The 24,390-nt window shown below is 43.4% G+C and overlaps 1 protein-coding gene across 1 annotated transcript in view; it reads right to left on the bottom strand.

The window, feature by feature from the left end:
* Nucleotides 1-24,390, bottom strand: part of RNPEP (arginyl aminopeptidase) — a 60,059-nt gene that overhangs the window by 13,219 nt on the left and 22,450 nt on the right. Inside the window, exons 6-8 of the mRNA XM_077295378.1 lie at nt 24,156-24,269; nt 4,917-5,029; nt 146-254 (exon numbers count right to left, since the gene is read on the bottom strand). Of these exons, the coding sequence (XP_077151493.1) occupies nt 146-254; nt 4,917-5,029; nt 24,156-24,269 (336 nt within the window). The remainder of the gene's footprint in view (nt 1-145; nt 255-4,916; nt 5,030-24,155; nt 24,270-24,390) is intronic.

Here is a 24,390-nt window from a genome sequence, read left to right as displayed (position 1 = left end):
GATCCTTATTGGCTACAAGGGGTTTACAAAATACAAATAAGTTACAAATACGAAAATGATGAAACTATTGCATTGTGTATGTATCATAGTTATGAAAAGGTGGTATAATATTTACAGCGTTACATACCAATTACTTGAAACTTACCCTTGATTTTATCAACACCCTTTTCCTTAAGTTCTGGAAAATAATCCAAATAAAAGGCCAACGCTTCATCAGCCGTGATGCTCTGAAACTTAAATCTGTCAACATAAGCCTAAAAATGCAAAGACAGGTTATTCATCACAGCGTCAATAGGTGTTGAACATAATCAATCCTGTACATAATCAATCCTGTTAAAATATGTATCCTTTAACTCCTTCACGACCTTGGGATTTTCCATTTTTGCGTTTTAATTTTTTTTGCTCCCCTTCACTTGAGCCATAAGTTTTTTTTATTTTTCTGTCAATATGACCATGTGAGGGCTTGTTTTTGAAGAATGAGTTGCATTTTTGAAAGACAACACTGATTTTTACCATATAGTGTACTGGAAAAAAAAACAGGAAAAAAATTCCAAGTGTGGTGAAATGGCAATAAAAAGTGCAATCCACATTTTTGTTTTCTCTTACCATCTTTACTAAATGCTAAAACTGACCATCCATTAAGATTCTCCAGGTCATTACGAGTTCACAGATACCAAACATGTCTAGGTTATTTTTTATTTTAGTGGTGAAAAAAAAAGTCCAAATACTATAAGAAAAAAAAAAATGGCGCCATTTTCCAAGACTTGAAGTGTCTCCATTTTTTTAAGATCTGGGGCTTATTTTTTGTGCAATGAGCTGACATTTTTATTCATTCCATTTTGGGGTAGAAACAATGTTTGATGGCCTGTTACCATTTTTTGGTCGCCACAATATTGCAATAAAATGCAGTAATTCTGATTTTTTTTTTAATCTCTTTACACTGTTTACCGATCGGATTAATTTAGTTTATATTTTCATAAATTGGATATTTCTGAATGCTGTGTTACCAAATGTGTATTTTTTTTATTGTTTTATCTTGAATGGGGCAAAAAAGGGGGGGCAATTTGAACTTTTAAATATGTATTTTTAAAATATTTTTTACTTGGTTCAATAGTCCCATTAGGAGACTTGAAGCTGTGCTCATCCAAAAAAAAATCATCAGCTCCTATGAACGAAGGCCATGGGCCGGCGTTCATAGCAGATCTGCAATGACAAGCACAGTGGTCTTCTGTAGACCCCCAGTTGTCATGCCAACTCATCAGGGCCCAGGCCACATAATCACGGGGTTTGTGACTGGCTTCCTGTAAGTGAGAGTTAAATGCCGCTGTCAGAAATTGACAGTGACATTTAGCATGTTAACTGCCGTGGGTGGATCGAGATTCCACCCGAGGATGTTAGGGGCACCTGACCGCTGATCAAATCAAGTGACACTGCCGCAGTTTCTTATGGGATTCGGGGACAGCGGCCGGAAGTCCCAACTGTTGATTCTATATCATCAGAGACAGCTTTGGTGGACAACCCCCAGAGGCTTTCCTGCCAACTACCCAGCCCTCCACCTCCAAAACCAACTACTCCACCATTACAGAAGATACTCTCCACTCTACTCTCAAGATCGCATCTCATCACCTGTGCACTCGACCCGATCCCATCCCACTTCATCCCAAACCTTGCCACAGTCTTCATCCCAACCCTAATCCATCTCTTCAACCTATCACTAACAACTGGCGTTTTCCCCCTCAAGTTTTAAACATGCCTCAATCACACCTATCCTCAAAAAGCCCTCTCTTGACCCATCCTCTGTATCTAGCTATCGCCCTATATCACTTCTCCCCTATGCCTCAAAACTACTGGAACAATAAGTCCATCTTGAACTGTCCTCCCATCGCTCTTCCTGCTCCCTCTTCGACCGCTTACAATCTGGCTTCCAGTCACACCACTCCACTGAAACTGCCCTAACTAAGGTCACCAATGACCTATTAACCGCCAAGAGCAAGCGACACTACTCTGTCCTTCTCCTCCTAGACCTGTCCTCTGCCTTTGACACAGTGGACCATTCCCTATTATTACAGACCCTCTCATCTCTTGGCATCACAGACTTGGCCCTATCCTGGATCTCGTCATACCTAACAGACCGGACATTCAGCGTCTCCCACTCACACACCACCTCCTCACCTCACCCCCTATCTGTTGGAGTCCCGCAAGGTTCAGTCCTAGGGCCCCTGCTCTTCTCCATTTACACCTTTGGCCTGGGACAGCTCATAGAATCTCACGGCTTTCAGTATCACCTCAAAAACCCTAGTCCATGCCCTCATCTCCCGCCTTGACTACTGCAACCTGCTGCTCTGTGGCCTCCCCTCCAATCTATTCTAAACTCTGCTGCCCGACTAATCCAACTGTCCCCTCCCCCTCTGTCAATCCCTTCACTGGCTCCCCTTGCCCAGAGACTCCAGTACAAAATCCTAGCCAAGACATACAAAGCCATCCACAGCCTGTCTCCTCCATACATCTGTGACCTCATCTCCCAGTACTTACCTGCACGCAACCTCAAATCCTCACAAGATCTCCTTCTCTACTCCCCTCTTATCTCCTCTTCCCACAATTGCATGCAAGATTTTTCTCGCACATCACCCCTACTCTGGAACTCTCTACCACAAAATATCAGACTCTCGCCTACCATCGGAACCTTCAAAAAGAACCTGAACACCTACCTCTTCTGACAAGCCTACAACCTGCAGTAACCACCAAATTGACCAAACCGCTGCACGACCAGCTCTACCCTCACCTATTGTATCCTCACCCATCCCTTGTAGATTGTGAGCCCTCGCGGGCAGGGTCCTCTCTCCTACTGTACCAGTCGTGACTTGTATTCTTTAAGATTATTGTACTTGTTATTACTATGTATACCCCTCACATGTAAAGCGCCATTGAATAAATGGCGCTATAATAATAATAATAATAATAATAATATCTGAGACTGGGTAATAAAAGGAACAGATTAATATGGGCAAAAGAACAGACATTGGACTGAGGAAGATTGGAAAAAAGTGTTATGGACAGACGAATCCAAGTTTGAGGTGTATGGATCACACAGAAGAACATTTGTGAGATGCAGAACAACTGAAAAGATGCTGGAAGAGTGCCTGACGCCATCTGTCAAGCATGGTGGAGGTAATGTGATGGTCTGGGTTTGCTTTGGTGCTGGTAAAGTGGGAGATTTGTACAAAGTAAAAGGGATTTTGAATAAGGAAGGCTATCACTCCATTTTGCAACGCCATGCCATACCCTGTGGACAGCGCTTGATTGGAGCCAATTTCATCCTACAACAGGACAAGGACCCAAAGCACACCTCCAAATTATGCAAGAACTATTTAGGGAAGAAGCAGGCAGCTGGTATTCTATCTGTAATGGAGTGGCCAGTGAAGTCACCAGATCTCAACCCCATTGAGCTGTTGTGGGAGCAGAATGACCGTATGGTACGCAAAAAGTGCTCATCAAGCCAAACCAACTTGTGGGAGCGGCTTCTGGAAGCATGGGGTGAAATTTCTCCAGATTACCTCAGCAAATTAACTGCTAGAATGCCAAAGGTCTGCAATGCTGTAATTGCTTCAAAGGGGCATTCTTTGATGAAAGCAAAAAAGTTTGAAGGAAAATATTATTATTTCAAATAAAAACCTTTGTTTCGAACCTTGTCAATGTGTGGACTAGATTTTAAATTAATTCGGGAACTCGTTTGATTAAAAAAAAAAAAACAAAAAAAAAAAAACACCATGAGTTTTCATGGAAAACACAAAATTGTCTGGGTGATCCTAAACGTGTGTGTGTGTGTGTGTGTGTGTGTGTGTGTGTGTGTGTGTGTGTGTGTGTGTGTGTGTGTGTGTATGTATATATATATATATATATATATATTATATATACACACACACATATACATACACACACACACACACACACCGTATACGGTATATATCCTCACACGGAAATGGCAATACAATTTTTTTTTTTATTATAACTAATTTGTTGCTATTTATTTTTCCACGATCACCATACTTGCACTGACTTGGTAAATCAAATTGCTGAGTAGAAACATACAAACAAAGCCCCCCCCCCCCACCCCCCCAAAAAAAGAAAAGGGAATTGACTTTTTTTTAACCAATCCACTACCCTTGATTTTTTATTTATTTTCCAGTACAGTAAAATAATCAGTCTTTCAAAACTACAACGCATCCCCTATCCAGCAAAATATGCCCTCATATAGATGTGTCAGAAAAAAAAAGTTAAGCCTCAAAAAGGGAAGAAAAAAACAAAAAAGCACAAATGAAAAACTGCAATGTCGGGTAAGGGTTAAATATATAATAGGATTAGTAAAGCTATCATGGCACCATTAAAGAACAGAAGCAGAGAGCCCATCCTCATAGCAACAATGGATATTGACAGACATATCCAGACTATAGGCTTTACAGCTTTTACTGTAACAGACATTTCACATACACAGAAAAAAAATTATTTGCATTTGAACTGTTTTTGCAAGACTGCAAAGATATTTAAGAAAAAAATAAAAACTGTGTTTGTTGGAAAAGATGCAATCATTTATTAATATCAGGTTTCTTTTTCTCCTATATGCATATATGAGTCGAGGCCTCCTACTCAGTGATTGCTAGCCATCTTTGCACGCGCAGTCACAAAGGCAAAACGATCAACAGCCAGTAGGACCGCAAACTGGACTCGTATACATACCAACACCGGAGATTTCAATGAATGAAATGCAAGTTACAGTGAATCTTTTCCGGCAAAAAAAAAAAAAAAAAAAAAAAGGATAATCAATCTGACCTCCTCCTGCTCTATGCCTGCAGATCAGACACCATTTTCAACAAGTTCCCAAAAATGTGCTCCCAAAATATCAATATATGAAAAAATACCTTTAGAAAGTCATCAAATTTTTTCTGATCTCCAACCAGGTGGGCGAGGTAAGAGACAAAGCAAAATCCTTTTTCATATGGAGTTTCATTGTAAGTGTCATCCGGATTTACCCCTGTTGAGCAAATTATTTAAACACTTCAGTCTTGGAGCATTCACATCCCCCATCACGTTTGTCACCGGCAGTAAACCTTTGTTTTTGCGGTGTCACATTATGAGCGTATACAATGTTCAAAGTGCAGCACTTAAAACATCCATCGGATCTCTATGAACAAGATGTTCAAGTTGAATAACTAATTGTGTGATCTTTACTTGACAGTATAATTCTATGTGCGAACGGAGTCCCTTTCAGGCCATAACCCACCAGAACAAGCATTTAATAGAGTAAAAAGTATGAACATATGCACCCCATAGTAAAAACGACTTTTAGTATTTCTTATCGTTTTAACTGCTTCACGTTTGTAAAGACATGAAGTGGTTAAAAGTAGTGACCAGCCCATTCTTCAGGCAGCGCCCACTTGGTCGACAGCCACTAGTTACACTTTCAAGGCAACTATATAAAAAAAGAAAATAAATTATAGCCAGCGAGTAGGGTTGAGCGAAACGGATCGGTCATTTTCAAAAGTCGCCGACTTTCGTGAAACCCGACCCGACCCCAGAGTGGGATCGGCCACACGGTCGGCGATCTTCGCGCCAAAGTTGCGTTTTGCATGACGCTTTCCCCGCCATTTTTTAAGCCAATGAAGGAGTGCGTGCAGCGTGATGACATGGGTTCCGGCTCGCTTTGTGCAGCGTCACAGGGGGTAAAACCGCCATGTTAACGTTTGGGATATAGCGATTTCCACAGTGAAACACGAGAGAGAGAGCGAGAGAGAGAGCGCGAGAGAGAGAGCGAGCGAGCGAGAGAATTGACTTGCATTGGGTTTCATGTTTCGGTCGGCCCCCCGACTTTGCACAATAATCGGCCGAGTTCACACGATCCGACTTTCGAGACAGTCGGGTTTCACGAAACCCGACTCGATCCTAAAAATGCAAAAGTCGCTCAACCCTACCAGCGAGTACTCAGGTGTCTAAGAGACACCGCGTGAACATAGCCCAATGTGAACAAAAGGAAGTATCAATGGTCAATTAAGACCAACATCATCAACCAATTGAAGGACTCCAAATCTGAAAAAAACATCAATGTAAAAAATAAATGCAATAACAAGCGTATTGTGCAAATTTCATCATGTCAACTAATACAGTATTAACGGCCCCCCATGAGCCTACATAATATCCCAGTTCTCAGTTGAATTCAGTCCTAAAAAAATGTGAGGGCCAGTCAATGGCATCAAAGCCTGGGTCATCCCAAGAACAGTTTATACTCTTTAGCCACAGGAGGCCAGGCACTGTCCTGCACCTGGCAGCACCCAATACCCACTGCAATGATAGGACTTTACCACATGGTAACCAAAATCCTTTGAGCCAATTTGTCAACCCGAGAATATGCCTCCCAGTCAGGCTAATGTTGTAGGCAGCATAATAATCACCAAGGTGTCTTCAAACTCTTTCATAGGTCGGTCTAATGTGCTCAGTGTAAACCTCATTTTTGAGAACTAAGCACTGTGCTTTGCTAAGAGCACAGTTCTCAATGCATGATGTTGAGCCCTCATACCACCATCATGTAGTTTATTTCTGATAGTTTGATTAAAAACATGCAAAGTAGTAGCATGCTAGAGGTCACTTAGCAGGCCTTTGGCAGAGTTCTTCCTATTATTATTATACATTTTTATAGCGCCATTTATTCCATGGCGCTTTACATGTGAAAAGGGGGCAGATATAGACAAATACATTAAACATGATCAAAAACAAGGCACACTGGTACATAAAGAGGGAGGACCCTACCCGCGAGGGCTCACAGTCTACAGGGGGTGAGGATACACTAGGGGAGGGTAGAGCTGGTGGTGTGGCAGTTCAGTAGGTTGAGGATCACTGCAGGCTTGTCGGAAGAGTTGAGTCTTCAGGTTATTTTTGAAGGTTTCTTTGGTAGGCGAGAGTCTGATGTGTTGTGGTAGAGAGTTCCAGAATATAGGGGAAGCACGGGAGAAGTCTTGGATGCGGTTGTGGGAAGAAGAGATGAGAGGGAAGTAGAGAAGGAGATCTTGAGAGGATCGGAGGTTGCGTGTAGGTAAGTACCGGAAAACCATGTCACAGATGTATGGAGGAGACAGGTTGTGGATGGCTTTGTATGTCATTGTAAGGGTTTTGAACTGGAGTCTCTGGGCGATGGGAAGCCAGTGAAGGGCTTGGCATAGGGGAGAGGCTGGGGAATAGTTGGGCAGCAGAGTGTAGGATGGATTGGAGTGGTGCCAGAGGGGAGGCCAGAGAGTAGGAGGTTGCAGTAGTCAAGGCGGGAGATGATATTCACTTGGTCTTACTTCTGGTTTGATGCCATTACGCGGCCCGGTCTGTCTCATATCGGGCGGCAACTGTTCCGTTCTCTGAAGATTATAATGAGACATGGCAGTACTTCTTACAATGGTGTTTATGGATGTTCCATACTGGAGGATCTGGACTACTGATGCAACCTGGGCTGCAGGTACCACCACCTCATGATACCAGTACTGACAAGGACACTACAAAACTAGAGAAGAATCAGTCAGCAAGGATAAGAAGATAGTAATTGTCTTTTCAACTGGACAGATTGTAATGGCTGAAGATTAAGTGACTTGGGGTTACAATATGCTTAAAATGACGCTTGGTAATGTCCAGAAACACTATTTACCTCCAAATGTAAGGTTAAATCTGCAGGTAAATAGGATTCAAATGATGTTAGGCTGCTAACTGAAGCAGCAGTTACAAGGAGAAAACTAATTTACTGTATATCCTCCCTGCAGCCACTAGCTTCCAGTCATCGAGGTGGCACAGGTAGCACTAACATAGTGAGAATGTTGTAATCACACCATAGCACTTTGATTAACAAGAGAGCACCATATGTGTTCAGAGCAGTTGGTCAGTGAAGGTGCAGGAGAGTGACTACAGTTTTGCTCACAGTATCTTGATTGTTGAGTGTAATCACTCTTTGTTGCGTTCCTATAATCTGAAGCGAGCGGCTAATGGGAGGATAAATGCTAAATTTCCCCCTGTAGCTGCTGCCCCAGTAATGCAGCCTAACAAGATTTAGGGGCCATCTACCTGCAAATTACCTGTTTAATTGCAGGTAAATAGCGTTTCCAGACATGACAGTTTCCCTAACCTTTTTTTTTTTTTAGCAGCATAGATACCCTTATGTTGTAATGTTTTGGTATACTGGGTTTGTACCCTTGGCAGGCTTAAAGCTTTTGTTAAACCACCTGCTCCTACATCAACTACTGGCACCCAGCGCTGCACTGCTAGGGCTGATGGCATGATAAAGCGTTCTTTCTCGGTCTATACCCGTAGATGCAATGGTTGCTATTGATGACTATATCAAAGGTTTTAACAACTGTAGTGGTGGCCTGCTTTATGTTCTCTGTAACTGCTGCAGTTTATTAACAGCAGGGGCATGAGCCTCATCAGCTGCACCTTTCACCTGCACTGTTTTTGTTCTGTAGCCTCTTTAAATGCTGCTGAATAGAGTAGACCCCTGGACGAAGCATTTCCTTGCGAAACGTGCGGAGGGTGTGGTGGGTTCCTGGTTTTATACACTGCAGGTAATGTTAGCTTTACTATTAGTCCTAGAAGTGTGGTCAATATGCTTTAAGATTTGTGCTTTGCAGGATTGTCACTGACTTATTTACGCTTCACTCAGCACTTTTTACTTTCTATAGGGACACTTTCTGGCATAAAAAAAAATCTAGCAAAATTTAGGTTATAATTTATAATAAATTCAATTGGCCGTTATCATAGATTTGTCTTTTGAGCCATGTACTTCTTCCCCTGCATGAGACGGACCAATCATAAATCAGGCAGGAAAATACAGAGAGGAAAATGAAAAAGCCCCCACAATAGTTTAGAACAAGCCATCGCCTGTGTGATACACAAAAATGACAGAGCCTTTTTTTTTCCTCACTGCTGAATGACTACAAGTGTCAGGAGCAGAGCAGAGATTACAAACACCTTTCATCTCACAGCAGTTAGTATGGGGAGAGGGGAATATCGCAGAGCTGACAGCACTGTGACAGCAGAGCTGTACCTGCAGCCATGTTTGTAATGAAACAAAGCTCAGCTGTGCTAGACTGCTCTACCCTCAACCCAGCAGTGGTATCAGTTATTGCAATCCTGTCTGTGATGATAAGGAAACTACTGAAAGACAGGAAGTATGAGTTTAAAATTATCATAGTGGCAAGTGTGCAAATTGCAAGAGTATTACAGTAATGTATTTTTTTTTTTTTTTAATATGGATCGTGATAGAAAAAAAAAAAAAAACACAAACCATATTTAGTTACTGAAGTTCATATTTTGCTTGCTCAAATTCTGTGCATTGAACTCGTGTGTGATTGCCACTTAATCCAGACATCCCATACTGTATAAAATCTTTTCCATGCCCGCTTAAACATTTTGCAAAGTAAAATGGCTTCAAATAAAGAAGTGTTCATTCATAATTGATAAAAATAAACTAACAAAATGCAAAGTGAACAAACATAAGAGAAATCTAAATCATATCACTATTTGGGGTGACCACACTTTACCTTCAAAACAGCAGCAGTTCTTTCAAGTACACTTGCACACAGTTTTGTGAAGTAACTCTTGAGAGGTTGTTCCAAACATCTAGGAGAACTAACCCCAGATCTATGATTGTAGGCTTGTGCAAATCCTTTTAACTTTTAATCCCAGAGAAATGCAAATGTTGAGATCAGAGCTCTGTGAGGCCACACTATCACTTCCAGTACTTTTTGTTTTGTTTTTTGCATTGGCTTAAATAAAACGGAGAATAAAATGTCCAATCTGCCACAGTGTCGTAATGAGTCAGATGGGCTCCCAATACAAAGTGTGGACTTGCCCCCCTCCTCATGTTGGTCAGATGTATGGGCCCTTCTAGCATTCTAAAATCCTATAATAACAGATGTGATGCCCTCCCCTATATTTAGTAATGTCCCCCATCCTGGGCCCTTGCCATGTATGTATGCCCCTGATCTTGGGCTTCTTACCGGTATAAATTTCCCCCATCCTGAGCCTATCATGATATACAAGTTCCCCCATCCTGGGCCCACCCTGGTATAAATGTCTCCATTCCTGGTATATATGTTCCCCATTCTGATTCTGTTCTTTAATGCAGAAAAAAAAGAAGATTTATTTCCCACAAAGCGCGGTGACCTCTTCTGTAGCCAGTGGGCAGCGCGTGTAGTCAGTGCCATGTGCAGCCAGTGACTACCATACCTACGTCAGCTGCCGGCCTCCGATTGATAGTCAGCAGGTATTCTGGTGCAGGGATCCGGCAGGCCTCTGTGCAGCATTGCATTTCAGCAGAATGTGTGTCCTCGGGTGCATACCCAGGAGAAACATGAGCTGGCGTCAGCGGGCCCCCCTGCACCTCTGGGCCTGGTCACACAATCAGTCTATTACAGTAGCTGGAACAGGTGTAGAGCCCACAGGCCGGGGCCCAGAGTCCAAAAATCAAATCAGAGATACTGTGCAAGCAAAAATTAGCCGCAGGTGTCAGGATCTTATACAGGACTTTCCATGTACCACAAACCAGGCTCTGAATAGCAGACATGGAGATGAAATCTTCAGCAACGCGTAGATGTAAAATTTCCACTGATCTAATTTGTGGACAAAGCCTCCAATGGTGAACCGCTAATAGTGAGGATAACAATAGGACCCCAAAGCTTTTATTATACTCACAAAATTGCTATGACTAAAAACACTCTGGGGCTGTTGTCCTGCTGCAGAGTAAGGGTATGTGCACAAGTCCGGAATGCATGCAGAATTTTCCTGAGATAAACCTGAGGTTTTCAGCAGCAATTCTGCATGCGTTTTTTTCACGTTTTTTGCGCGGATTTGGCACTTTTTTTTGCAGATTTTATGTGGATTTTTTGCGTTTTTTTCCGGACACTCCAAAACAATGGGAAATCCGCAAAATTAATGAACATGATGCTTCTTTTCCCGAAATGCGTTTTTTTTTGCGGAAAAAAATGCATCATGTGCACAAAAAATGCGGAATGCATTCTAAATGATAAGATGCATATCTATGCGTTTTTATCGCGAAAAAACGAGCAAATTCCTGAATGTGTGCACATACCCTTAGTTTGGAAACAATCAGACATCTTTCTGATGGCACAGCACGAAGGGTAAGTGTCTGCCTGGAATTATCAGAATGAAGAACACCAAGAAAAGGGGCAACATTGAGGACCGAAGACGTATCATAATTACCGTATATACTCAAGGAGAACCAGCACATTTGTTTGTGCAAAAAAAGCGCCCCCCTGTTTATACTCAAGAGAGGGTCCAAGAAGACGGAGGAGAGCAGCGGGTCACAGGAGGCGACTACTGCGCTGGCAGTGAATATTTATTGCTCTATAATAGCGCGCACAGTGTCAGCCGCAGCCCCCAGCATCAGGAGGCAATCATGTGCGCCCACTACTTAGAAAAATTATTTATTATTATTTATTATTATGTTTTTCTGATGGTGGCCATGCAGACCAGGCTGGGGGATGAGGAGGCCGTGCATACCTGGCTTATACTCGGGTTGGCTTATACGTGAGTATATACGGCAAGTCCCTTGATTTTAGTAAGTGGAGTCGGAGATTTGGCAAAGCTTAATGGTGTCCTCAATGTGGAGAAATACAGGCAGATACTTATACATCACCATCAGGGAGGCAACTGAATGGGTCCAAATATACTCTGCATTAGGACATGCCCAAATATACAACCAATGTTACTAAGGGTGCTTCCACACTGCGTTTTGGCACCCGTTCGTTAGCCCCATCGGAGCTTATGTCGGAACCCTCGTACAACAGGGTATAATGGTGCAGACAGAGTGAACGTGTGCTCTGTTGTGCATCATTCGCAGGCGTGTACACCTACTGGAGGCAGACACTCAGACGCATTATCTTCAGCATCAGTCCGGAGTCACACTGCTGTCAATTCTCTCTGCGCGAGAATCGGGCCGATTATGCAAATGATGCTCTGCTCAAATACTGACAGAGTTTGAGCTGAGTGTCAGTGCACTGTGCTCAGATTTTCTCGCATGTGAGTATTTCAGTACAGGTGTGGAGAAGATAAAAGATTGAGAAAGCAATTTCCCTCCACTGCTGATGTCCAAGGTAATTGGACTGCACTCGGATGACATTCAAGTGCAGTCCGATGTTTCAGACGCACCCATAAACTTGTATGGGTGCACGTAATCCTATTATGGGATGCACTTGCAGTATGATATGATTATTTTCTCATGAATTGGCATGAGAAAATAATGATAGTTGTCAACTGCCCCATAGCATAAGACTGGCCAAGTGCTATCTGATAAAACATTGCATAGCACTTGGCCGTGTTATATGGTAGTATGAGAGAGCCCTTAAGATGAGCAAGGAGTCCTGGGAGTGATGCTATGCCCCCACAGAGCCCTCATCTAAACAGTCTGTCTGGGGCTTTATTTAGATACAGAAGGATTTGCACAAGTCCATATCCATAGATTTGTAGTTAGTTCTCAAACATGCTTGAAACAACCTTGCTTCCTTCCATCAAATACTGTGTGAAAGTGTAACTAAAAGAATTGAAGAGTTGATGCAGTTTTCAATGGTAACAGGTGGTCACCCCAAATATTGATTTCATTTTTCTCCTTTATTCACGGGGGAAAAAAAAAAAAATACACTTCACACAGCATTTTAACTTTCTAGTATATTTTCCACTCCAGCATAAAACTTGTACAGTACGGTATATACAAACACTATTAACCCATTCCCGACCTGTGACACAGCGTATGCGTCATGAAAGTCGGTGCCAATCCGACCTGTGTCGCATATGCTGTGTCATAGTATGATCGCGTTCCTGCAGATCGGGTGAAAAGATTAAGTGTAATTTCACCCAACCTGCAGGGACGGGGGAGTGGTACTTCAGCCCAAGGGGGTGGCTTCGCCCCCCCAGTGGCCACTGTTTAGGCACATCAGGGGCTCTCCAAACGCGACATGGTGTCCGCTAACGATTAGAGCTAATTTTTCCCATCTCCCATGACAGCACACCTGAGAGAGGGATCCGCCCAGCCAGGACAGGAAACCTACTGAAATAAAAGGGCGGTACCTCTCCCTCGCTTCAGTTGGGTTTCCTGTCCTGATGGGAACCCTTGTGCTGAATCGGCGGTATTTTGATTGAAGATTTCCACTCACCCACTCCTGTCCCGGCACTGGAAGGGCAGGCAGGACGCCTGTATGCCGGCCTTCAGGATGCTGGAAGCGCCGTTCGCAGATCCTGTGGGCTCTTGCGCACGTGCGGGCGTCGGGTCAGCACAGTCCGGGGGCCCTCCTGTGACTGCCACGCCGCTCTCTCCCCCTCTGCTGTCGGATCTCCGGTCACTTCCGAGCGCGCGGCTGGAGTCGCGCGCAAGGCACGCTGGGAGTGGGCGTGCCTACGTAACATCAGAGCTGCGCGCCGGATCCAAGATGGCGGCGCCCATGGGACGGACGCCGGCGGCAGTGCGGACATTTCGGCAGGATACAGGAGAAGGGGAGGTGCATATGTAATACCGGAAGAGGCGGTGAGCGCTACGGATCACCCTTTTTTAAGGGTGAGGTCTGCATAGAGCGTCGCTCACTTCTATACAGCTCTCCAAGTATGGAGGATCGTATGGAGCAGCAGCAGCAGCCTTTACAGCAGCAGCAAGAGCCCTTATCAGGTGATGCACCTGCTCACCGACATGCTAAAAGAAGTAGCGGCTCAACTGGAAGGAGCGGCAGTCGTCCTGGCCAGACGTCACAGGACTCTTCAGCTTCTAGGAGGGACGTTGTCCCTGCTCCTATTCAGCCTCAGAATCCGGTACCTTTCATGGTCAGCGGGTGGTGAGTGATCTACGTGAATGTCACCCTGGTGGTAATGGGCTACATTTTCTGTTTACTTGGCAGGTGCCGAAGAAGGCTAGTACCAAGTCAAAGAACAAGGAATGTGCCCTCTGTAGAGCTCCGTTGCCAGTCCAGTATCAAAAAAGTCTTTGTGTGGATTGTATCCAAAAGACTATCCAGGAAGAGACCCCTGACTTTGCTTCTAGTCTTATGGCTATAATTAGAGCCGAAGCTGAAGGCTCAGTAAAGACAGCCCTTAAGAAAAAGGGTAGTAAAAACCCAGAGCCTGTTTCAGATTCCGAAATTTCTCATTCTGACGAGGAATATCAGGAGGAACCGTTATGTCCCTTCCCCTCCTCTTCTATATCCTCTGGCTCCTCTTCAGATAGCGATGCTGGGGGCTGTCCGTGTTTTCTAACTGAGAACACGGATAAATTAATAAAAGCCGTTAGAGCTTCAATGGGCTTAAAAGATGAGAAACCGGCTAAATCCCTGGAGGACATTATGATTGGAGGTTTAGAGCAAAAAAGGAAGCGTACATTCCCAGTTAACTCTAAAATAAAAGCCCTTATAGAAAAGGAGTGGAAGAAGCCAGAGAAATCGGGTAATCTACCCTCGGCTTCGAAAAGACGTTAGCCCTTTGAGGAGAAAGATTCAGAGACATGGGATAAGGTTCCAAAAATTGATGGTGCGGTAGCCAGGTCGTCTGAAAAGTTATCCCTTCCCTTAGATTCCGGAGTGTTACGGGACCCTTTAGACAAAAAAGCGGACGGGTTCCTAAGACACACTTGGGAAGCAACCGCAGGGGGTTTAAAACCGGCGATTGCGGGAACTTGTGTTGCACGCTCCCTTATAGTCTGGCTACAACAGATAGAGGAGCAACTGAAGTCTAAAGTAACGAGGGAAGAGATCCTATCTAATATAACTATGGCTAAAGGAGCAGCAGCCTTTATAGCAGATTCCTCGGCAGACTCCGTGAGGCTTGCAGCTAGAGCAAGTTTATCCAATGCGGCTAGACGTGCTCTATTGTTGAAGGGGTGCCCGGGCGACTTGCCTTCGAAGAATAGACTTTGTTCCATACGGTGTGACGGCCATTTCCTCTTTGGTCAGAAACTAGAAGACATTTTGGAAAAAGCAGGGGATAGGAAAAAAGGTTTTTCCCTCGCTTTCCGGTGGACATTAGAAGACCTTATTTTCAGAGGGGGAAATTTAGTAGAGGCCGCCCCCCGTTAGATAGGAGGAATTGGGACTCCAGAGACAGGAAGGGTTCTGGATACATGTTTAAGGGTCCCTCTACGTCAGCAAAAAAGCCCTCCCAATGACGCCAGGCCAGAGGTAGGGGGAAGACTCATTCTTTTTCCCCGCCTGGGTAAATATCTCCCCCAGTCGCTGGGCTCTAGAGGTGGTCAAGGACGGCCTAAAAATAGACTTTGTTTATCCACCGCGACAGACTTATTTTGACATCCCAAAGAAAATCCCTGGAAGAGCAGCTAGCCTTAGAAGCAGAGGTATTGGAACTAGTGTTAAAACGAGTTCTGGTAGAAGTCCCTGGGGAAGAGGAAGGAAGAGGTTTCTACTCCCCTCTTTTTTTAATAAGAAAACCAGACAGATCACTAAGAACTATTGTCAACTTAAAGAAACTTAGTCGATAGTAAATTGCTCCTTCAAAATGGAGTCGGTAAATACAGCGATAAAACTTCTGTTCCCAAACTGCTTCATGGCGGCTATAGATTTAAAGGACGCCTACTACCACGTCCCAATCCATCAGGACTACCAAAATTTTCTAAGAGTAGCAGTTTATGTCCAAGGAAGACTTTGCCACTATCAATACGCTGCTCTCCCATTCGGCCTGTCTATAGCGCCAAGAATATTCGCCAAGCTAATGTCAGAGATCATGTCCTTCCTCAATTCTCGGGATGTGGTTATAGTTCCGTATCTAGACGACTTCCTTATAATAGGGAATTCGGCAGTACACTGTCTAGCACAAATAGAAGAGGCGACGGCAACACTAGAGGTGTTGGGGTGGAAAACAAATTTCACCAAATCAAGGTTGACGCCGGAGTTAGTTCAGTCCTTTCTGGGCTTGGTCCTGGACTCCAGGTGTCAACTTTGTCTCCTGCCAGAAAACAAATTGGTCAAAATACAAAATCTCGTAGAGTTAGCAATTCAACACCCGGTGAGGACACTAAGGAAGGCGATGTCCCTGTTAGGTTCTCTGACATCCTGTATACCCGCGGTGAGATGGGCGCAGTTTCATCTAAGACAGTTACAGTGGGAGGTCCAGTCAGCACAAAGGTGGTTAAAAGGGCATTTAGAGGGGAAGCTATGCCTTTCATTAGACGTAACAGATTCCCTAAAATGGTGGGCAGTAAGAGATCATTTGGCGTCGGGGGTCCAGTGGATAACTCCGATAGAGCACGTCATCACTACAGACGCAAGTGGTACAGGATGGGGGGCTCATTTAGGGACCCTCTCTGTTCAGGGATCCTGGTCCCGACTAGAATCACATCAGGCGTCCAATATAAGAGAATTATGGGCTGTAGAGAGAGCTATAAAACATTTCCTTCCTATCCTTCGGGGTCACCACACCAGAGTCATGTCAGACAATTATGCAGTAGTAGCATATATCAACCACCAAGGGGGAACGAGATCCCCTTCCCTTATGGAGTCAGTGTCTGTCCTCCTACAGCTAGCAGAGCACCATCTACTATCCCTCTCTGCCCTTCACATAAAGGGGGTTGAAAATACGAAGGCGGACTACCTAAGTCGCAAAATACTGAAACAGGGAGAATGGTCATTGAATCCCCGGGTGTTTCAACAGATAGATTTATTTGCCACTCGGAACAACAGGAAAGTGGTGAATTTCTGTTCGTTAGACCCGAGAGAGAAAACATTTGCGGTAGATGCTCTTCAAAACCAATGGAAATTCAGTCTTGCTTACGTTTTTCCACCGATAGCAATGATTCCGGCAGTGGTAAGAAAGATCAGAATGAAGCAGGCGAGAGTAATTCTGATTGCTCCTTTTTGGCCGAAAAGACCTTGGTTTTCCTTCCTAAGACAGATGTCGGTAACCGATCCATGGATTCTGCCAGAAATTCCGGACCTGCTTACTCAAGGTCCAATATGCCACTCTCAGGTGAAGGGCTTCCATCTTGCAGCCTGGAATTTGAGAGGGCATTACTGAGTCGGCAGGGGTTTTCAACAGGGCTAGTCTCCACCTTGTTGAAAAGTAGAAAACCGGTCACGTCTAGAATTTATGGTAGAACGTGGAAAAAGTTTCTAGATTTTTCAGGGCAACCTTTGGGGGATGAGGCTCCTGTGGGCACTATTTTAGAGTTTCTACAAACAGGTTTACAACTAGGGTTGGCAACCAATACGCTCAAAGTACAAGTGTCGGCGTTAGGAGCCTTATATAATTGTGATCTGGCCTCCAATAGGTGGGTGTCCCGCTTTATAAAATCAGGTAGTAGGTCTAGACCAGTGGTAATTCAGAGGGTTTCCCCATGGGATTTGAATCTGGTTTTAGATGCTCTAAGTAGTAGTCCATTTGAGCCTTTACAGGAATTATCGGTAAAACTCCTCACTCTTAAAACAGTGCTTCTGGTAGCGTTGACATCAGCCCGTGGGGTGAGTGACTTGCAAGCCCTGTCTATTTCCCCTTCTTACACACAAATATTTGAGGACAAGGTAGTTCTGAGACCGGATCCGGCGTATCTGCCGAAGGTGGTACTTAAATTCCATAGGAGTCAAGAAATTGTATTACCCTCCTTTTGTGATAATCCTAGGAACCCAGGTGAAGAAAAATGTCATACACTGGATGTAAGAAGGCTATTTTACAATACATGTCTTTGACCAGTCAGTGGAGGAAGGATCAGTCCCTATTTGTAGCTTTCCAGGGTAGCAGGAAGGGATATGGGGTATCCAAAAGTACTATTGCTAGGTGGATTAGGGAGGCTATTACCTTATCCTATGCTTCACGTGGTGCCCCGATCCCTGAAGGCATCAAGGCTCACTCCACCAGAGCTGTGGCTACTTCCTGGGCAGAAAAAGCAGAGGTATCGATTGATCAGATCTGTAAGGCCGCTACCTGGTCCTCACCGTCTACCTTCTTTAAACACTACCGACTAGATCTATCCTCCTCATCTGACCTTACCTTTGGTAGAAGGGTGCTACAACCGGTGGTCCCTCCCTAAGGTGTTCCTTTCTCCAAAAATCTCAGGTGTGCCGTCATGGGAGACGGGAAAACACCAAGGTTACTTACCGGTAGCCGTTTTTTCCAGAGCCCATGACGGCACCTGTATATTCCCTCCCTTCTTTTTCACCCTTTGGTGTGCACTTTTAACTGGGTGTTTTTTTGTTATTATTATAATGTGGTGGTAGATTGCCATGTGAACTAACCAAGGGGGCCTCTCATGCTCTGAAAACCAACTGAAGCGAGGGAGAGGTACCGCCCTTTTATTTCAGTAGGTTTCCTGTCCTGGCAGGGCGGATCCCTCTCTCAGGTGTGCGGTCATGGGCTCCGGAAAAACCGGCTACCGGTAAGTAACCTTGGTGTTTTCATTCAAAAGGCAAATGGATCTTCTTCCCTTCCAAGCCTTGCCGTGTGCCCAAACAGTGGTTTACCCCCACATGTGAGGTATCGGTGTACTCAGAAGAAATTGCCCAACAAATTTTAGGATCCATTTTATCCTGTTGCCCATGAGAAAATGAAAAAGTATTTATTTATTTTTTTCCACAAAAAAAAATTTTTGCCTCAATTTTTTCATTTTTAAGGATCAATTTGTGAAGCACCTGGGGGTTCAAAGTGCTCACTATGCATCTAGATAAGTTCCTTGGGGGATCTAGTTTCCAAAATGAAGTCACTTGTGGGGGAGCTCCAATCTTTAGGCACACAGGGGCTCTCCAAACGCGACATGGTGTCCGCTAAAGATTGGAGCCAATTTTTCATTCAAAAAGTCAAATGGCGCTCCTTCCCTTCCGAGCCCTGTCATGCGCCCAAACAGTGGTTCCCCCCCCACATATGGGGTATTAGCGTACTCAGGACATATTGTACAATAACTTTCGGGGTCCAGTTTCTCCTTTTACCCTTGGGAAAATAAAAAAAAAATTGTTGCTAAAAGATCATTTTTGTGACTAAAAAGTTAAATGTTTATTTTTTCCTTCCATGTTGCTTCTGCTGCTGTGAAGCACCTGAAGGGTTAATAAACTTCTTGAATGTGGTTTTGAGCACCTTGAGGGGTGCAGTTTTTAGAATGGTGTCACTTTTGGGTATTTTCAGCCATATAGACCCCTCAAACTGACTTCAAATGTGCGGTGGTCCCTAAAAAAATGGTTTTGTAAATTTTGTTGTAAAAATGAGAAATTGCTAGTCAAATTTTAACCCTTATAACTTCCTAGCAAAAAAAAAAAAAAAAAAAATTTTGTTTACAAAATTGTGCTGATGTAAAGTAGATATGTGGGTAATGTTATTAACTATTTTGTGTCACATAACTGGTTTAACATATTCTTCTTAAACCACTTATTCTGGTTTAACAGAATAAAAATTCAAAATTTGAAAATTGCGAAATGTTCAAACTTTTCGCCAAATTTCCATTTTTTTCACAAATAAACGCAAACATTATTGACCTAAATTTACCACTAAATTAAGGTCAAAATAGGCTGGGTCATGAAGGGGTTAAAGAATATATAAACTCCACTATTTCTATGCAAGTAAAAAAAAAAATAAAATTTGAGGATCTTGGCTATTTTTATTTTATTGTGCATTGACAGTGGGGTTGTGGAAGCCTCCTGGGCTGAGCAGGCAGGTTTCAATCAGAGCAAAGCTGGATCTGCTCTAACACCGAAAGATGGCACTTTGAGAGGTAAAATGTAAGGTCCACTTATGAGGAACATCTTCTAGTGTGATGGTGTCTACACTTTTTTTTTTTTTTTTTTTAATGAAGAAGGCAGACCGTCTTTACTCCTATATTTATTGCATTATAACGCTGTTAACCTGCTGATTCACCCCATATCTGCAGGTTAACAGTGCTATTTCTGGTGACAGGTTCACTTTAAAACTAACGTGTTTGGATGCATACTGCTCTGCGCAATCATTGTGGGCAATGGGGCAGCAGCTGTTTGATATTCTGGGACTTGTGGTGTTGCTCAAGTGATTCCTGAATATTGGCATATCATTAACTTCTTTATGTTTGCTTTGACCACACTATGCCAACTGGAGGCAGCGAGAGGTTTATAGTTATAGGTTGTACCTCACCCTGGTTTTATCACGATAGATAGACCAAAGGTTTGGACACACCTTCTCATTTAAAGATTTTTCTGTATTTTCATGACTATGAAAATGGTACATTCACACTGAGGGTATCAAAACTATGAATTAACACATGTGGAATTATATACTTAACAAAAAAGTGTGAAACAACTGAAAATATATGTCTTATATTCTTGGTTCTTCAAAGTAGCCACCTTTTGCTTTGATGACTGCTTTGCACACACTTGGCATTCTCTTGATGAGCTTCAAGAGGTAGTCACCTGGAATGGTCTTGAAGGAGTTCCCAGAGATGCTTAGCACTTGTTGGCCCTTTTGCCTTCACTCTGCAGTCCAGCTCACCCCAAACCATCTCGATTGGGTACAGGTCTGGTGACTGTGGAGGCCAGGTCATCTGGCGTAGCACCCCATCACTCTCCTTCTTGGTCAAATAGCCCTTACACAGCCTGGAGGTGTGTTTGGGGTCATTGTCCTGTTGAAAAATAAAGGATGGTCCAAGTAAACGCAAACCGGATGGAATAGCATGCTGCTGCAAGATGCTGTGGTAGCCATGCTGGTTCAGTATGCCTTCAATTTTGAATAAATCCTCAACAGTGTCACCAGCAGAGGACCCCCACACCATCACACCTCCTCCTCCATGCTTCACAATGGGAACCAGGCATGTAGAGTCCATACGTTCACCTTTTCTGCGTCGCAAAGACACGGTGGTTGCAACCAAAGATCTCAAATTTGTACTCATCAGACCAAAGCACAGATTTCCACTGGTCTAATGTCCATTCCGTGTGTTCTTTAGCCCAAACAAGTTTCTTCCGCTTGTTGCCTGTTCTTAGCAGTGGTTTCCTAGCAGCTATTTTACCATGAAGGCCTGCTGCACAAAGTCTCCTCTTAACAGTTGTTGTAGAGATGTGTCTGCTGCTAGAACTCTGTGTGGCATTGACCTGGTCTCTAATCTGAGCTGCTGTTAACCTGCGATTTCTGAGACTGGTGGCTCGGATAAACTTATCCTCAGAAGCAGAGGTGACTTTTGGTCTTCCTTTCCTGGGGCGGTCCTCATGTGAGCCAGTTTCTTTGTAGCGCTTAATGGTTTTTGCCACTGCACATGGGGACACTTTCACAGTTTTCCCAATTTTTCGGACTGACTAACCTTCGTTTCTTAAAGTAATGATGGACACTCGTTTTTCTTCACTTAGCTGCTTTTTTCTTGCCATAATACAAATTCTAACAGTCTATTCAGTAGGACTATCAGCTGGGTATCCACCAGACTTCTGCACAACACAACTGATGGTCCCAACACCATTTATAAAGGCAAGAAATCCCACTTATTAAACCTGACAGGGCACACCTGTGAAGTGAAAACCATTCCCAGTGACTACCTCTTGAAGCTCATCAAGAGAATGCCAAGAGTGCAAAGCAGTCATCAAAGCAAAAGGTGCCTTCTTTAAAGAACCTAGAATATAAGACATAACAAAAAGTGTGAAACAACTGAAATTAAGTATATAATTCCACATGTGTTAATTCATAGTTTTGATGCCTTCAGTGTGAATGTACAATTTACATAGTCGTGAAAATACAGAAAAATCTGCAAATGAGAAGGTGTGTATATATTTGCCTAAGGGGTACTTCCGTCTGTCGCGGAAATCCCAGGTCGCTGATTGGTCGCGGCCGACTGGCAACGACCAATCAGCAACAGGCGCAGTCCGGCTGCGAATTGGCCCCTCCCTACTCCCCTCCAGTTAATGCCCCTTCCAGTCAGCGGCCACATAGGGTTTTAGCAGTCCGTTAAACGGACTACGTTATAACGTGGTGTAACGCAGTCCGCTAACACTGCTATTAACCCTGTGTGACCAACTTTTTACTATTGATTCTGCCTATGCAGCATCAATAGTAAAAACATATAATGTTAAAAATAAAAAAAATAAATAAAAAAACATTATATTCTCACCTTCCGGCGCCTTTCCCGCTCCTCGCGACACTCCGGTCCCAAGAATGCATTTCGGCAATGACCGGAGAGGACGTAGAGGTCTCGCGAGACCGCTACATCATCACGTGTTATTGTCGCAATACATTCTTGGGACCGGAGCGTCGCGAGGAGCATCGCTAAACACCTGGCTCCGGGGGCCGCCGGAAGGTGAGTATATAACTTTTTTATTCTTTTTTTAACAGGGATATGGTGCCCACATTGCGATATACTGTGTGGCCTGTGCTATATACTGCGTGGCCTGTGCTATATACTACTATACATATTCTAGAATACCCGATGCGGTAGAATCGGGCCACCATCTAGTTTGCTTAATAATTCTGACTTGGCTTCTGACTTCTCTGGCTTTGACCCCGCTTAAGTACCCTTCTACCATCCCGCTAGATAATGTCCTGCACAACATCTGTACATGGAAGCCATCTTAAGAGCTGCCTGGCTACTACGAACAGAGCTACGTTATAGAATAATTGGCTTCAAAAATTGGAACAAACCACGTTTGTACAGCACCTTGCAAAGTGGATTCAGTTAGAAAGGATACCAAAACTTAGGGGAACTTCAGGTTATTTCTTTCATTTATATTAGGTTAATCCTTGTAAAAGTAAGCTACACACCATAGGCACCAATTCTGTATCTCACATATGTCCAGCATCTATTTCTTCTCGCTCTCTAATTTCTATTCTACATTCTATGTTATGGATGTTACTCTTATGTCATCCATGTGCACGTCTGTGATACGTATGGTCATCCGTGCTGGCGGGGAAAAAAAAATAAATAAAAAATAAATAAATAATAAAAAAAATATATATATATATATATATATATATATATATATATATATATATATATATATATATATATATATATATATATATATACATACACACACACATACATATACACACACACACACACACACACGTCTTAGTGTGGGTCACACTGAAAACAGGTGTGCAGCCCCATAAATTATAAGGCTATGAGCACACGTTACGGATTTGGCTGCGGATCTGCAGCAGTTTTCCATGAGTTTACTATACCATGTAAACCTATGGAAAACAGAAACCGCAGTGCCCATGTTGCGGAAAAAAACGCGCAGAAAAGCAGCAGTGGTTTACACCTGCTCCATAATAGGAATCCGCAGGTGTAAAACCGCAGGATGAATCCGCACAAAATCTGCAGGTAAAAGCAGTGCCTCTTACCTGTGGATTTATCAAATCCGCTGGGGAAAAATCTGCAGACCTCTGAAATACGTGCGCACATAGCCTAATGGGTGTGCATGTGAACAAGGATGCCACATGTACAGGAAACACTGAAGGGCCTCAAACGGTGCACAAGTTACATCCAAGTGTTTATGTGGTGAATGATAATTTAATGTTTCCCATATGAAAACTGCACCACTCCTCACACTTCATCCACTGACTAGCACCATTTAACATCAACATTAACGTTTTCAGTCAATTCTGCTGAAGTAGTTTTTCTGTGGCACAGAACCAGGCATGGCAGTCTTTGCCTTTACATGAAAGCAATGAGATTTATATGCCATGACCCGGTCAATGTTCATAGGAGGAAAGCTGGCAATGCCGGTTTAAAAAGGGGCTAAACCACTGCATCCTTAGAACGCTCCAACAGACCTTGGACTGATTGTGCTGATCCAGTTATTTAGCCAACACAACTTGGCCTTGTCATGGTTACTCCGATCCTTATACTCTCCATTTTAGCAGCTTTCCAATGACAAGAATGTAGTGTTCATTTTCTGCCTACCCACAATAGCCCACCCCTTAGCAGGGGCTATTTCAATGAGATCAGCAATATTATTCATTTCTCACATAAGAGGTTTTCAGGATACGGCTTGTCAATGTAAACATCTGAAAGGTGCATGCACCCTACCTCTTTGCTCTCGACTCCTGTTCCGTTATATGCATTTTTTTTTTCATATAAAACTTTATCCCTTGCTATCAATAGAACATTAATCTAAATTTTCTTCAATGAGTCAATTCATTTTAGAACTTAAAATGCTGCGAGTACAATATAATAAATGCTTTTAGAAACGCACCAGGCTCAATTTTGACTCTTAGTCTGTTCAATGCATGATCTTCTCCTGATGAATCCATGTGTTGACGAAGAAGGGCTCTCCCAATCGCAGCTTCTAGACAACTGTATGCAGCTCCTATAGAAAATATTTTAGATAATTTTAAAGATTAAAGGATTTTCTCTTCTCTACCATATAAAGTTCATTCCCTACACAACCACCTGCCACAGCATTCATTGCTTCCTCTTACGCAGCAAGT

The sequence above is a fragment of the Ranitomeya variabilis genome, chromosome 3, assembly GCF_051348905.1.
Source record: "Ranitomeya variabilis isolate aRanVar5 chromosome 3, aRanVar5.hap1, whole genome shotgun sequence".
Lineage (NCBI taxonomy): Eukaryota > Metazoa > Chordata > Amphibia > Anura > Dendrobatidae > Ranitomeya > Ranitomeya variabilis.
The sequence above is the reverse complement of the archived record's forward strand: the minus strand, read 5'-3'. Positions and strand labels throughout refer to the sequence as shown.